Here is an 11,824-nt window from a genome sequence, read left to right as displayed (position 1 = left end):
TGATTGTTGTCCTATGGACAGACTCTCCCACCTCAGCTGTAGTTCTCTGCAGTTCATCCAGAGTGATCATGGGCCTCTTGGCTGCATCTCTGATCAGTCTTCTCCTTGTCTGAGCTGAAAGTTTAGAGGGACGGCCAGGTCTTGGTAGATTTGCAGTGGTCTGATACTCCTTCCATTTCAAGATGATCGCTTGCACAGTGCTCCTTGGGATGTTTGAAGCTTGGGAAATCTTTTTGTATCCAAATCCGGCTTTAAACTTCTCCACAACAGTATTACGGACCTGCCTGGTGTGTTCCTTGGTCTTCATGATGCTCTCTGCGCTTTCAACAGAACCTTGAGACTATCACAGAGCAGGTGCATTTATACAGTGACTTGATTACACACAGGTGGATTCTATTTATCACCATCAGTCATTTAGGACAACATTGGATCATTCAGAGATCCTCGCTGAACTTCTGGAGTGAGTTTGCTGCACTGAAAGTAAAGGGGCCGAATAATTTTGCACGCCCCACTTTTCATTTTTTTATTAGTTAAAAAAGTTTCAAAAATCCAATAGATTTCGTTCCACTTCACAATTGTGTCCCACTTGTTGGTGATTCTTCACATAAAATAAAAAATTTATATCTTTATGTTTGAAGCCTGAAATGTGGCAAAAGGTTGAAAAGTTCAAGGGGGCCGAATACTTTCGCAAGGCACTGTATTTCATTTGGACAAAAGTGGAAAATACTGTGAGACAATCAAAGAATGTCTGGTCCTTTAAATTCAAAACAACATTGCAGCTAGACCAAAGAAAATACAAAAATACAACAATCTCAGTCTCACAAAAATATTCACAGTATTTAGATCAGATTGAGGATTTTGACTTCACGTTTTGCATTAAAATGTCAAAATTGATACGTTTGTTTTTGTTGCAAGACAATTCTCTGGCATAGTCTATATTATGCAAGTTTGAACACAGAAATTAAATTTACAAGTGAACATTTTATAGGACGCTGTTCTAACAAATTATATCTGAATCAAACCATGTTTAAGATAGTTATATTTAACTCCCACAAGCAAGGGAAAAGAACTACTGTTAGGTTTGAATAGTAATTTTAACATCTGGGAGTCTGAAAGAGAGTGCAATACCAATCAGAACAGTTGATCAAGTTATTAAATGTCTGACTCCACCTTCATGGGCTGTGTGTGGCTCACAGTAATAATCGCACTGTTCACTGGTGAATGTTAAACGCCACGGCCCAGATGGCTGGTGTGTAAGGACAGCTCTGTTGGGATGGTCTAACTGCTACTCCACCTCTGCCTGTGTATATGTGTTCTGTCCAGTCACTGCAACACTGCAATGCTACAGCAATACTTCTGCCAGAAGATCACTGTGTGAGTGTGATTTTGAAAGAATGCAGGTGTGTGATGGGGGTGAGGATCTGTGTGCAGTGGAGCGCAGGACATCATGAAACAGGCTGGTGGACATGGGGAGACACTGTTTTCAAACAGCAAATATTTTACCAGATCATTGTGGAACACCAAATTCAAAATTTCAGTTAGCTGGAAATCATCATATATAATGATTTATCATATGGATCGAATATAATATAGATCATATATAATAAAATGAATTTATTCTTATTGAAAGATTACAAGTGAATTTTTTTCAAAACACTTAGAGAGAATTTTTAGGCCTTTTGTTAGACATTTTCTTCCTCAATTTTTTTCATGAGTTTTCCAAGCTACAAAGGAAAAGTGAACTAAAAGGGGAAGAGGGAGGGATGTTTGTGTTAATTAGAACTACACATAATTTAGGAAGTCTAAGTTTCATCACTAATTAACACTCCCGGTCAGCAGTACAGGACCACCAGTCATCTTTTCAAAACTGTTTACCCTACAAATTGACAATGTTAACAGAATTTATGTGGTTTACATAGAAACACTACTTTCAGCTTGTTAAAACTATCATCATTAGAGCAAATGTAAAATTGTTTGGTGTACAATCACAGAGGACAGATGAAAAACAGATCATGTCATTCTCTGTTCTGTGGGAGTGTGTGTGTATTGTCAAGGAGTAACACAGGTCAGTACACACCTGCCAGTCATGGCTTTTCATCAAAGCACTTGGGCAATTCTGATGTACAAGAAAGTGATAATTAACCATGCACTTGTGGTAATAATCATAACGGTTAGCTGAGAGGTTCAGGTAATGTCTGTACAGCACATTCATTTAAGATATTTAAAGAACAACATGACAATATTTTATCAAAAACTAAATATGTTCCATGTGGAAACAGAACAGTAGATGGTAGCATCCAAAATGTCTATTAATACATTTAACACAAATATATGATCAGTTTGTATGGTCAAAGCACAAGCCATTAAAATGTTCAAGAGACAGATCTGCTTTGTAGCAAAGTCCTGAATTCCCAGAGTTGGAGGCTCTAGTCCGCTAGAGCTTTCTGAAGCGTTTCCACATGTGTGAAATGTGGCGTAAAATGATACCAGAATTCTCTGCCTCTTGTCTGGACTTCCTGCTCTTCTCTGTGAAGTAGCGTTTCCACTCCTCTAACTCCCTCTTATTCCTGTCCTCTATCTCTTTCATCTTGGTGTCCCTCTGCCTCCCCTCTTCCTCCAACCTTTCCACCTTCTGCTGCATTGTCTTCTTCAGATCCTCGATCTCCTGCTGGAACCTGGCCTTCAGCTCCTTCTCTTTCTGGCGCAGTTTCTCCTCGTAGTGCCTCCTCAGCTCCTGCTCCTTCTGCTGGATCATACGCTCAACATGTTCATACATCTCGTTGGTGTAGCAGCCTCCCCCATTGGACATGATCATGGTATCGATCTTGTCTAGCAGGTTGGTCACCTGGCTGCGGTCATCTGGCTTATTGTTCTCAAACACATGATACCTCCCACCACATTGCCCCAGGAGTACCTTCAGCTCACTGTCAGTCTCCCCCATGCACTCCTCTATACTGCGGCCCTTCAGATCATCTTTCCGCGTGAACAGGACCAGGATGTAGCGGGACGCTCCATCTCCAAAAATCTCCTGGATCTTCCGCACTGCACAGCTCTCCTCCTTGGTGAAGCGTTCCGGCTTGACCACCAGCAGGATGGCGTGCGGCCCTGGGGACGAGAGGCTGACGCACTTTCCGATCTCCCGTCTGATACAGTCCTCCTTCAGGTTGGTGTCAAAGAGGCCAGGCGTGTCCACAATGGTCACGCAGCGCCCAGCCACCTCGCCCTGCCTCTTCTCACACACCTGCGTGATGGAGGTAAAGCTGGGCTTCGATATGAAGGTCTCCTGTCCCAGGATGGTGTTCGCAGAGGCACTCTTTCCCACACCTGTCTTCCCCACTACCACCAGTCTGAGGTCCTGAGGCCCAGGGTAAGTTCCTTCCCCTTTTTCTTCCACAGGGTCACCCTCTGCCACTACAATACAGCACAAGGAAGGCAAGAAAGTGGTCAGCTGTTTTCATCAGAGACATTCATAATTTAATTGGGTAAAGGGACTCTGCGAGAGTGGTTCTTCCTGACCTGCCACTGTACACCCATCCTGATAAGAGTGCAGTGTGCAGTGCAGTGTGGTCAGATGGCATCTGTGAGCTGTGATACTTTCCATTTCATGACACAACACTGTCTGTTATGATTGACCAAAGATATGCTTTAAATAAGTGAATGAATCAGTAAGGACATCAGACATCAAATCTGTTCCGTAGCTGTTCACTTGCAGAATAAATTGTTCAAACCGGGACTTACTGTTGGGGGGTAAGTGTGGGAAACTTCCATGTTTCTTGAGTGGGACTGTGGAAATATCCTCTTCCTGGCCCTCTATCTCTGTGGTGTTAGAGGACTCTGCAACACAGAGGAATAGAAATGAAAAAGACATCTAAACTAAAGTGATGCATCTGCTAGTCAATATCACTGTTGCTGTTTTGTTGCTTGGTCTTGTCAGATCTCGGAAGCTAAGCACAGAAAAATAAAACGAAGTGGTTTGGTGGACCAGTAGATGGTGTCTTTCCTCTGGATCACACTTGTCTAAAGCAATAGCCAAGTAGATTGACAAGAGACATTGGGTTGTAGGAGAAACCGTCCATTAGAAGAGATTTTAAAACAACCTTGTACATACTTGCTCATTAAAGATAGTTTAGTACTTTTCAAAACTCTTAGGGGTGTTAATCTCAAAGTACTGGCTAAACTCACTCCATTTTGGGTTTGCTCTGGAGCTGGCACTGTTTCACATTTGCAGGATTTAGTTCCAAAGCAGCTCCAGAAGGCCGACTTTCGCTGATCAGGATCACCAGCTCCAGTTCGGCTCTGGAATAGATAAGGAACCTATCTCCAGTCTGGCTCTGCATCTGATCGCAACCCCAGCTCCAGTCTGGTTCTGGGGCAGATTGGGAACCCCAGCTCCAGCTTGGTTCTGGAGTTGATTATGAACCAAAGCTCCAACTCCAGTCTGGCTCTGGAGTTGATTAGGAACCCCAGCTCCAGCTCCAGTGTGGCTCTGGAGTTGATTAGGAACCCCAGCTCCAGCTCCAGTCTGGTTCTGGAGTTGATTAGGAACCCCACCTCCAGCTCCAGTCTGACTGACGAGTTGATTAGGAACCCCAGCTCCAGCTCCAGTCTGGCTCTGGAGTTGATTAGGATCCCCAGCTCCAGCTCCAGTCTGGTTCTGGAGTTGATTAGGATCCCCACCTCCAGCTCCAGTCTGGTTCTGGAGTTGATCAGGATCCCCACCTCCAGCTCCAGTCTGGCTCTGGAATTGATTAGGATCCCCACCTCCAGCCCCAGTCTGGTTCTGGAGTTGATTAGGAACCCCACCTCCAGCTCCAGTCAGACTGACGAGTTGATTAGGATCCCCACCTCCAGCTCCAGTCTGGCTCTGGAGTTGATTAGGATCCCCACCTCCAGCTCCAGTCTGATTCTGGAGTTGATCAGGAACCCCAGTTCCAGCTCCAGTCTGGCTCAGGAGTTGATTAGGAACCCCAGCTCCAGCTCCAGGCTGGCTCTGGAGTTGATTAGGAACCCCAGTTCCAGCCTGGCTCTGGAGTTGATTAGGAACCCCAGCTCCAGCTCCAGTCTGGTTCTGGAGTTGATCAGGATCCCCACCTCCAGCTCCAGTCTGGCTCTGGAGTTGATTAGGATCCCCACCTCCAGCTCCAGTCTGGTTCTGGAGTTGATCAGGATCCCCACCTCCAGCTCCAGTCTGGCTCTGGAATTGATTAGGATCCCCACCTCCAGCCCCAGTCTGGTTCTGGAGTTGATTAGGAACCCCACCTCCAGCTCCAGTCTGACTGACGAGTTGATTAGGATCCCCACCTCCAGCTCCAGTCTGGCTCTGGAGTTGATTAGGATCCCCACCTCCAGCTCCAGTCTGGTTCTGGAGTTGATCAGGAACCCCAGCTCCAGCTCCAGTCTGGCTCAGGAGTTGATTAGGAACCCCAGCTCCAGCTCCAGTCTGGCTCTGGAGTTGATTAGGAACCCCAGCTCCAGCCTGGCTCTGGAGTTGATTAGGAACCCCAGCTCCAGCTCCAGTCTGGTTCTGGAGTTGATCAGGATCCCCACCTCCAGCTCCAGTCTGGCTCTGGAGTTGATTAGGATCCCCACCTCCAGCTCCAGTCTGGTTCTGGAGTTGATCAGGATCCCCACCTCCAGCCCCAGTCTGGTTCTGGAGTTGATTAGGAACCCCACCTCAAGCTCCAGTCAGACTGACGAGTTGATTAGGATCCCCACCTCCAGCTCCAGTCTGGCTCTGGAGTTGATTAGGATCCCCACCTCCAGCTCCAGTCTGGTTCTGGAGTTATTCAGGAACCCCAGCTCCAGCTCCAGTCTGGCTCAGGAGTTGATTAGGAACCCCAGCTCCAGCTCCAGTCTGGCTCTGGAGTTGATTAGGAACCCCAGCTCCAGCCTGGCTCTGGAGTTGATTAGGAACCCCAGCTCCAGCTCCAGTCTGGTTCTGGAGTTGATCAGGATCCCCACCTCCAGCTCCAGTCTGGCTCTGGAGTTGATTAGGATCCCCACGTCCAGCTCCAGTCTGGCTCTGGAATTGATTAGGATCCCCACCTCCAGCCTGGCTCTGGAGTTGATTAGGAACCCCAGAATTCCAAAGGAACATTTGATCACTGTTGAAATTTCTAGTCATACTGTAGGCTAATAAGTTTTTAAAAGCTGTCAGAATATCATTATCAACAATAAACAAATATGTAGTGATTAATTTTTAAATGTTTAATGTGGTATTTGAACAGGATCATAAATGCAAAATTTAACAAAAATAAATTTGCCTTTAAAATACTAAAACAAATATTATTCACAGATTAAGAATTGCAATTAATCTAATACAGCCACTAAAATATGAAGAATTTAACAAAAAATAATAATTTGCTGATTTTTTTTATTTAAAGGTCTAGGTACATTTAAAATGGCAAAAGACTTGTATTTACTAAGTTATTCAATACATATCTTTTTATAGGTTACTGTTGAGTCCAATTCAATCTTCTTGCTGGAATGCTCTCTTTCAGTCCCTTAAGTGTACAGGTAATGGTTTATCATGATCATTTGTTCAGTGTTTGCGGGACTCAGTCTTGTTCTGGCAGGCACAAGATCTCCTGCTTTTGAGAAAAGCCTTCCACTTTCCACTGATGTTGCAGGCAGCAAAAAGAAATTAAGTCTTTTACAAGTGTGGGTATTAAATATTCACTCGGCATGGAAACATCTGTACTTTTGTTTTACAGTCCTGAAAAATGTTCAGCCTGTGTGTTGGACTTTGGATCAAGTCATTTGTGATATGTGATATGGCTGCTGGGAAGCTTGCAAATACTACAGGCAATGCAGATGTTAGGTAGAGGCTGGCTGATAATGAGTGAAAATGAGCTATTATCTGTGAACTACACTGACACAGAGCTACATCCGTGTAGCTGAGGGATGTGAAGACTACTTTGGTCATGAAGCAACAGAAGACACAGTAAGGCCAAGGGCAGTGCAGGGTCTTAACTTCAAAGAAGGGCTTTGACTTTGTAAACAGCTTCTCATTTTCTTTAGTAAATTCTGGTCACAAAGGTACCTTATGGCTAAGAGCTTTGTTCTTCATGTAATCAGCAATGACAATGCACTTGTTTGCTCATTAACACAGAAATCTTGACTCCAATATCCATGGCTACCGGAAAAACTACTTTCGGTCACTGAATTTTGAAAGCTAGGTCAGTTGTGCGTTACGGACTGAATTATACTCCAACCTCATTGTGATAGAAAGTTCCCCAGATCAGAGCACCTGGACCACCGATCCCACACGCGGACACAATTTACTAGTGTGTAAACACGCTTGCGTCTTCATTCCACGCAAAACTGTTAAATACGACGGAACGGGAAATTATAACATCTCGGGCTTTGCCGAGCAGATACACTGTATTGTCAAGCCGCCATTAACTGCTGAAACGAAATTGAAAGTAACCATGCCCAATAATCCTCCAAATAGTACTTCCGCTAGAGTTGATAAAACTCGCAAAAAAGTTTTTAATTATCTTACAGCGAGCTTTTATTATACCTTACAAATTCGTTTTCACCTAACTGACGGCACCACAATTAATGTTTTCACCTTTGTGAAGATTTAAATAATTCCCTAAAAAAAAACAGTTTCGATTTGTTCATTTCCGATTATCGTCAGGAAAATTTCGATTTTGTATAAAATAGAAGTTTATGAGCATTATAACCAACATATTTCTACGGATGTAAATAAAATGTATTATGAATTACGAATAATTAATAAGTATTATCAATAATTACTAATGACAACATCCACACGGGTAATTACATCGCTTGTCAAAAGTACCAAACTTGTACAAACTTGTGCGACTTGTACAAAACTGGATTAAGAAAGAGCACAAATCCGTGAAAATGCTTGCAATTCACTCATATGTTTCAAGCAACTAATTTGACTTTTCACTGCGCACTGGTACGGACGCTCACACTAGCAACACGGAATCGAAAGTAAGTTTCTTCCCAGAAGGAGTCTCAGGTCTGTCTCTTGCCTTTAATTTTCAGCAAGCGGCTGACTTCACGACTGAGTGTGAGCGCAATTCAGAACCTGGACCCGAACACTCACCCGAGCCCGGCCGGGAGCTTCTGCTCTCCATCCCGTCTACTCGCCCTCAGCGCAGGGATGTCTTCAGGGGAATGTGCGATAGAGCCGCCTGTGAGCGCCGCCACCCGCAGGCCTCGGCTCTGCAGGGTTGGACTCTTTCTGGCTAATCTTCACCGCCGGATTAACCTCCGCTTGATCTTGCTTGTTGCTTTCTCAACGCAGCACATCATCATAGCATCATCATCGTCATTATCACTTTATTATAGATCATAATCAGATATGCAATTTCAAATGATTAATTATTGAGAATGTATTGATCACTGTTTGTTGGTTAATCCAAAGAACACATTTCATTTGGACAAAAGTGGAAAATACTGTGAGACAATCAAAGAATGTCTGATCCTTTAAATTCAAAACAACATCACAGCTAGACAAAAGAAAATCAGCACATAGTCATTCTACTGTAGTAGCATCCTGAGGAATTAAAAACACGTGCTCCATTCGTAGACTTTTAACATCGCTCAGCACATAGGAGTAAACGTGTTCTGTGACATTCATGAAACTACTACTTTGGGAGAAGTGGCTAGAAAATGTATGGATAGATATAAAATCACTTCCAGAAACACAATATCCAGAGCAGTTTAACAAGACCACAGCCAGCAGGTAAGTGAAACATAACCCACACCCCCACAGCCTATTGTGTGAAGAAGTGCACTAAATGCACTTCCCTGTAGTTTCCACTCGTGGCCTCTTGTCTGTGATTCAGTATTCATACAGAAGAGTTCCACTGATTTTGAATATTTTGATGACTCTTCTGTGTTCATGGTTTAATAATAATAATAATAATAATAATAATAATAATAATAATAATAATAATAATTGCTTACACTTATATAGCACTTTTCTAGACACTCCACTCAAAGGACCTTACAGGTAATGGGGACTCCCCTCCACCACCACCAATGTGCAGCCCCACCTAGATGATGTGCCAGAACACTCACCACACATCAGCTAAAAGTGGGGTGGGATTTTAAATGACCACAGTGAATCAGGACTTCAGTTTTACATCTCATCCAAAGGACAGCCCCTGTTTACAGTATAGTGTGCCCACAACCATACTGGGGCATTAAGACCCACATGGACTACAGGGTGAGTGCCCCCTGCTGGCCCCACTAACACCTCTTCCAGCAGCAACCTTAGTTTTTCCCCAGAGGTCTCCCATCCAGGTACTGATCAGGCTCACACCTGCTTAGCTTCAGGGGGTTGCCAGATGTGAGTTGCAGAGTGATATGGCTGCTGGTTATCTATTAAGAGGTGCTTTCAGCCTGGCACTGTAGTGTAGGGCACTCTTCTCTGGATGGATTAAAGACTAAAACTGTATTGATTGTGCCCCTGAATATATTTATTGTATTTTAACTGCTACACTTTTAACTATATAAATATTCTATTTCTCTTTTTATTGCTCCACCACATTACCTGAGTAATAAATCACTTTCGATCCAAAAGAATGTTGGATGCTATTTCACACCTCAGTGATGCTTGCATGGCATGTATAAGTTGTTATTACAGTTGAAATTCGAACATGGCCTGCCTTACTTGGGCTCTCCATGGTGTGGATGGTGCCAATACATCACTCACACATAACTAACACCGGGCTCACTGGCACCTCCTATTGGACAGTGTTACTCACAGCCTCAGCACTGCCAGTCCTCCTTGCATATTAAGGGAGGAGTCTATGATACTGTTCAAGCTCTCCAGAGGCACAGCAGGACCAGAGTGGAGAGTGGGGTCCTGGGAGAGGGGTGTCCACAGGAGTCTCCTGGTATATAAAAACCAAACCACAGTTTACAGTGAGAGCTCCTGAGGGGAACAAATCTCAGCCTCCACTTTTCTATAGCACTTCCAGAAGTGGACAGGTATAAGAGCCAGTCCCCCCTCTCCTGTCCTCCTTTGGGCCCTGTTCAGTGCAGGAAGGAAAGGTCCTGCAGGACAGGAGGTGAGTACAGTACATTCCTAGTAGAGCACTGTTGTTGTGTGGGTGGAGGGCTCTCCTGAGCTATCTATGTGTCTCTGACTGTGTACAGGTGATGCTGGACAGCTGTAAGTTGTCTGTGTGTATCTGTCTGTGTACAGGTGATGCTAGACTGCTGTAAGTTGTCTGAGTGTATCTGTCTGTGTACAGGTGATCCTGGACTGCTGTAAATTGTCTGAGTGTATCTGTCTGTGTACAGGTGATACTGGACTCTTGTAAGTTGTCTGAGTGTATCTGTCTGTGTACAGGTGATGCTGAACTGCTGTAAATTGTATGTGTGTGTCTGTGTACAGGTGATGTTGGACTGCTGTAAATTGTCTGTGTGTGTCTTTGTACAGGTGATGCTGGACTGTTGTAAATTGTCTGTGTGTGTCTGTGTACAGGTGATGTTGGACTGCTGTAAATTGTCTGTGTGTGTCTGTGTACAGGTGATGTTGGACTGCTGTAAATTGTCTGTGTGTGTCTTTGTACAGGTGATGCTGGACTGTTGTAAATTGTCTGTGTGTGTCTGTGTACAGGTGATGTTGGACTGCTGTAAGTTGTCTGAGTGTATCTAGCAGTATGGCTAATGCGCCACTGGCTGAAATACTGCAGGTGGCATGGGAGTTCATAAACATACAAATATCAATTTCAATACAAGTTTAGATGGTTGATTTTAAAACCCATTATTATAGGTAATAACGATGTTACTACAAGTAACGAGCTCAATTCAATGTAATCCCCCATTGAACATATTAGACATTTTAGCACACTTCTTACGATAAATTAGTCTTATTGTTGACATTTAAAAACTTTCACTGTACGTTAAAACATAAATACAGATTCGACTTCAAAGCTACACAAGTATCAGTGCTTAAAATAACAGGAATTTAGATGGGTAATTTTAAAACAGTAACATTGTGTTCTAAGTTTGCTGGGTTTGGCGAGTTATGAAACGAAAGTAAACTTATTCTCAGATAGAAACCGAAAGTATTTTTTTTCTTTAGAATTGCGGAAATCTTTTTTTCACCACGTCTGAAGAGTAGCGCCGGACTTGTTCGTTTCTCTTTCACACAATCCTCCCTTTTTCCGAGCGGCATCAAGAGTGGTCAGTCAGGGAGAGAAAATCTTAACCTTTATTCGGGGTGTTGGACTAAGACTCTTAGTATGAGCTGGGAGAACGACTTCTGGATTAGTCTCACAGACTAACATGGTGCGGTGCATAAGGCCTCTGGAGTAAAAAGGAGGGACTTCAGGCAGCAGAAGATGATATACAGTTACAACCCAGAGGCTGCTGCCTTCGACCTGCCGGGACAAGTCTAAGGTTGAATTTAAACCGAGAGACGGTAGCAGCGCGTTTTTACCAGGTAAGCCAAGCAAAATGCCGAGGAGTTTTGCTAAAGTAAATAAAATACACCTGTTTGCTTTTATACCTTTTTACGACTTTGAATTATAGACGAGAGTAATAACATGAGGCCTCCGAATTATTGTGCTGTATCGTAAAATAATCTATAATATATTGCTAATATTGTAACATTCTACCGTATATCACTATATCAATATCCATCGACTATATCAATAACTATATCAATTAACAATAATACGAAATTGTGTCCCATATAGCTATGATTGCTCAGGGACGGTATTGTGACCGCGGTAAAGGTAGCTCGAAGTTCGAAATTCATTTTGGAACGTCAATAGCGTTTTCACGAAACCTCATAGAGTTACGAAAACACTTGCATTGTGCATAAAAT

At 43.4% G+C, this 11,824-nt stretch overlaps 2 protein-coding genes across 4 annotated transcripts in view; one reads left to right on the top strand and one right to left on the bottom strand.

Moving 5' to 3' along the window:
- The window catches only part of LOC148646899 (protein NLRC3-like), a 1,251,308-nt gene that overhangs the window by 211,366 nt on the left and 1,028,118 nt on the right, over nt 1–11,824 (top strand). The window contains exon 1 of one of the 2 annotated variants that reach the window (XM_088608933.1): nt 11,069–11,437. The exons of the other annotated variant lie outside the window; for it this stretch is intronic. The gene's annotated coding sequence lies outside the window, so the exon portion shown is untranslated. Of the gene's footprint in view, nt 1–11,068; nt 11,438–11,824 lie in introns of those variants that run through there. 2 annotated transcript variants of the gene reach the window in all.
- Nucleotides 1,595–8,221, bottom strand: LOC148646919 (GTPase IMAP family member 7-like). 2 transcript variants are annotated; one of them, XM_088608979.1, is made up of 3 exons: nt 8,081–8,221; nt 3,739–3,834; nt 1,595–3,411 (listed from the first exon to the last, which is right to left on the bottom strand). In XM_088608979.1, the coding sequence occupies exons 1-3, from the start codon at nt 8,109–8,111 to the stop codon at nt 2,435–2,437; spliced, it is 1,104 nt and encodes a 367-aa protein (XP_088465105.1). In that variant the 5' UTR covers nt 8,112–8,221; the 3' UTR covers nt 1,595–2,434. The 2 variants fall into 2 exon arrangements, with proteins under 2 accessions (XP_088465105.1, XP_088465106.1); XM_088608980.1 differs by lacking the exon at nt 8,081–8,221 and adding an exon at nt 4,183–4,199.

This window comes from Lepisosteus platostomus, chromosome 16 (assembly GCF_059453375.1).
Source record: "Lepisosteus platostomus isolate fLepPlt1 chromosome 16, fLepPlt1.hap1, whole genome shotgun sequence".
NCBI classification, from domain to species: Eukaryota; Metazoa; Chordata; class Actinopteri; order Semionotiformes; family Lepisosteidae; genus Lepisosteus; species Lepisosteus platostomus.
Note: the sequence above shows the minus strand (reverse complement) of the source record. Positions and strands in the feature narration are given on the sequence as shown.

Coding starts and splice junctions, on each gene's coding strand:
- LOC148646919 (XM_088608979.1), bottom strand. CDS start 8,111: ATGGAGAGCAGAAGCTCCCGGCCGGGCTCGG. Junction 3,835..8,080: donor AAGCTCCCGGCCGGGCTCGG/GTGAGTGTTCGG, acceptor TCTGTGTTGCAG/AGTCCTCTAACACCACAGAG. Junction 3,412..3,738: donor CCCACACTTACCCCCCAACA/GTAAGTCCCGGT, acceptor GCTGTATTGTAG/TGGCAGAGGGTGACCCTGTG.